This window comes from Branchiostoma floridae, chromosome 16, assembly GCF_000003815.2.
Source record: "Branchiostoma floridae strain S238N-H82 chromosome 16, Bfl_VNyyK, whole genome shotgun sequence".
NCBI lineage: Eukaryota > Metazoa > Chordata > Leptocardii > Amphioxiformes > Branchiostomatidae > Branchiostoma > Branchiostoma floridae.
The window spans coordinates 10,248,538-10,252,458 of NC_049994.1; the positions used below are offsets into that span (position 1 = coordinate 10,248,538).

The window sequence follows — 3,921 nt, forward strand, 5'->3', positions numbered from 1 at the left end:
AGCTTTAGAAATGCTATTCAGAATTCTTGAAATGGTACGGAGAAAGCTGTCTTGTAAGGGCTGAAAATTGTGTTAAGAAAGATTGGAAATGGTCCGGAGTGGGCTTGGAAATGGTCTGGAGAAGCGTTTCTTGCGATTGACGGTCTAGGCCTTCATACTTTTCAGTACCCACTCAGGACTTGCCCCACCCCGTGTTGTGGTGCCCTTCCACTAACACGGGTGGTTTGACCAAACCGCTGTAGCATAGAATGACATTTGCCTCTGTACATCCCCAAATTTTGCAGGCGAAATGATTTCGACAAAATATTTATGCTAGAAATTTCTTTTGAGGATAACCATACATTCGTATTTAGCAATGATGGATTCTCCTACAGTTATTAGTGAGAACTGTGATATTTTCAAATGATTGTAGAAAGATCGTTGAGACTAAATTTCTATGATGTTGAATTGTGAAGATGGATACACAATGTCTCTATATACGCATTTCTTATTCCCCATCAGGTCAAGATCTGGTTCCAAAACCGACGCATCAAGCAGAAGAAACTGGACCGACGGAATAGCGAGATGTGTCCTTAAAGACCCCCCACCACTTGTACAAATTCTCATCCATAGTACAATCTATTAATTATAAGTCACGTATACCTACATTATATTATTGTTATGTATATGCAAAAAACGCAACTTGAAATGAGAGATATTTTGACAAAGATGTTTTTTGAAAAATATGATCAACATGTTCTAGTGTGGATGTTAATGCATACTTATATCTTGCCGTCTTGAACGTTTACGGATGTAATGTAAAGTTACGTACGTTCAATGTTGCTGTTACATTCGCTCCATTTTGTCCATTACTAGATATATAACCAAATCTGAAAAAACCTTATACTATAGCTGTAGTAGACGCACATGTGTTTCTATTGTATCGAATGTCACCAGTTTCTTGCACATAGAGAAGATTTAAATCTCTTGTTATGTTATAATATATATTGTTATATTTACTTTCTTTTCACCTTTTTTTTAATCACAATGCAACACTTTTGGTTCCAACACATATCATTCAATTGATCAGTTGACGCTACAAATTTGAAAGATCCGAGTTTAACTTACTTCCTCACAGGAAGATTCTATAACGTGTCAAATGTATACCTAGTGCCAAAAATTGGCCTGTCAGACTTTGGATAGCCCGGAAAAAACGGTGTATGTACGTAAGTGGGGTTAGAGTTTAGGATAATACAGTTTCAGGATGCGATGTTGTGTAGGGAAGGGTAACTATATGGTGCAATGTGTTTACTGTACACCACAATCACTATAGAGGGGAAGTGTGTTCGTACGCTTTTACCATTTGGTCAGTCAAAGGTTTATAATAAACTTCTCAACAGCTTGAAGCTTTCTTGTATTTCTTTTGGTGAAAGGAGGACAGAACCATTACAAATCCCTATGTAGCTCTCAACTAATCCAAGGATCACCGGAAAAAATCGAACTTCCATCGATTTGTAGCATGTATTGGGCTGGTAACGACCTCTCTTGCCCTCCATCCTTGCCCAGCTTTCCTTCTTCAAAGCAGATTCTATATACCTGAAAGCCATTGATCGAACTGTCCGTACACACGCCACGTGAATGAAATACGGCTGAGTAAAGACGGTGTGATGGTTCGCTCCCTTGATAGTTAACAGTCCTAGTTTTCAAACAGAATAATCCCCAAAGAATACACAGCGTGCCACCGCCGTGTCCCGAAATGACTGCAATGGCCAGACAGCTTGAAAACAATTCCAGATGACCATGTTTGTCTCTGCGTGAATAAGGGGCAATGACATTTCAGACATCCAATCAGCTTTTTTCATCAACCTTTTGAAAAGCACGAAAACCTTGAACTCTATGTCGAGTGAGGACGTATCCTTTGTATCACGAGTCATAAATAGATATATTTGACATTATATAAATGAGCACCGGGGCAATGGGTCAGAAATAAAGACATATTTCTCTCATCATGTTTAATCATCTCAAAAGCAAAAATTGCCAGTAACATCTTTTGAGGAAAACAAATTCATCATTGGTAATTCATAAGCAACTGTAAGGATTCTACTTTCCATTGACCACCCCGGTTGAACGTTTACCAACACGTGTGTTGTAAGCTGATATGCTGAGCTAGCGTTACTAAATATGCAGGCGAATCCAATTAGAAAGGACGACAACACCCTTCCAGTCTAGCGAACATTAAACGCCCGATTTTTTTCCAGTCTTTGCATCCAGGTGAACGGTTATGGTCTGTTTGGCAGGAGATGGATGTTTACAGAGATGGTTCAGACTTGAGCACATCCTCGGAGATACATGTGGCGCCACCATACCTACCCTAGAGCGCTATACAGGACGCGTATTTAACCATAGGGGTGTGTCCATCTGGGCGGTCTGATAAAGTCAGCAACGGCAATGTGTATACTAGTATTGTGTACATACACACTAAAAATTTGTTTTTCATTACAAAATTGCTAGCTATAGTTAGACTATGTTGATAAAGTCACTGCAATTGATGAAAATATTTCGACAATACGTCCATTAAAATAATTGTCATACGGAGCGACGTTCATCATTGCCCTGAGGGAGTGGCCGTGGCTTCTAATTTATGAAGTATATTGAAGATTGTTATCACCCTTTTCCTACTTAGTCTTTCAGCCAGTCTTGTGCTAGGACACAAGGTTACTTCAAGAAGATTGTATCTCATGTTTATTACTTGTAATACTTATTGGGTGAGAAATTGGAGCACTAGCCCCTTTGTGTCGTTTTAGTGTTAACATAACTATTTGGCAGGAATGTTGTTTAGGGTGTTTCCAAGCATTCCCTGAGTTATGCTCTCCCTCTGGTGTTTATAAACTATAAATATGACGTACCAAATGTTATGGCAAATGGGGCGAAGTTGCTGAAAGGCACACATAAAAATTAACCTCATAATTATTTTCCGTTACGGTTGTCATAATAACTATGAATGATGGAAGAGCGAATGTAGGCATTGACTTTTTGGAAAGTTAGTTGTTTGTTTTATAACTTCGGATGATGGTGTTGTAACATCACAGAGTTAGGCATTGCAGTTTTTCTTCACATAGTATTTATGGGATTTGCGGGTATTAATGCACTATATATTGGGTTACCACATGTACAATAGAACAAGTTATGACAAACTCATTTGACAAAAAAACGCGTCTTATTACAAATGACACTGTTGCAAAGCCAGGCTAGAACGTATTTCTTACAAACTTTATCTCAAAGCAAGCTGCCATCATTGCAACATAACTTTTGCAAGCAATACTACTCTTTTAAGTTAGATGTTAGATCATGTGTATATGCAATTCGTGCATATACTCTAGTTATGTACGTAGTAAACTTATCTTCAAAGTCATATGTTAAGTACAACTCTTCCACGCTGAATTGACTGCGATATTTGTCTATCTAGCCATATGAATTAAAACCTCAAAGGTGTATGGTGTACAGAATACAGGTAAATAGCTATACATTTGTGTTTTTTTTCTTCTATTCTGGATGCTAAATTTGAGACATATCCACTCAAAGTTGTTCAATATTCTCTTGCCATCAGTACCTCTAAAGTTGTACACACACACTCTATAGAAGCAAATTAAGTTTTATCCTGACTCACAACTAACGATAGGAACTTCAAAACTGTTTTGATGCACAGTATGTGTAACAACATGGCTGACCTATGGCGAAGAGATGACCTCTGACCTTGAAAATTATTCATGGCGGCTGAAATCCCCGAAGACCCCGGGATGTCAATCAAATGGCAGAAAATGCTCTACAATCGTTCTTTTTGTATAGGCTTTTTTCAATGTATGCACACACACAAAAAAACAACACACACATTCACCACTTCTTATATCACACATGGTAGAAGTACCTATGCAAGCTTATGTT

The 3,921-nt window shown here is 38.2% G+C and overlaps 1 protein-coding gene across 1 annotated transcript in view; it reads left to right on the forward strand.

The window, feature by feature from the left end:
- Positions 1-1,385, forward strand: part of LOC118432718 (homeobox protein Hox-D11-like) — a 5,729-nt gene extending 4,344 nt beyond the window's left edge. The window contains 1 exon segment of the mRNA XM_035844330.1: positions 502-1,385. Coding sequence (XP_035700223.1) covers positions 502-576 — 75 coding nt within the window. The 3' untranslated portion in view covers positions 577-1,385.
- Positions 1,386-3,921: the final 2,536 nt, after the last annotated feature.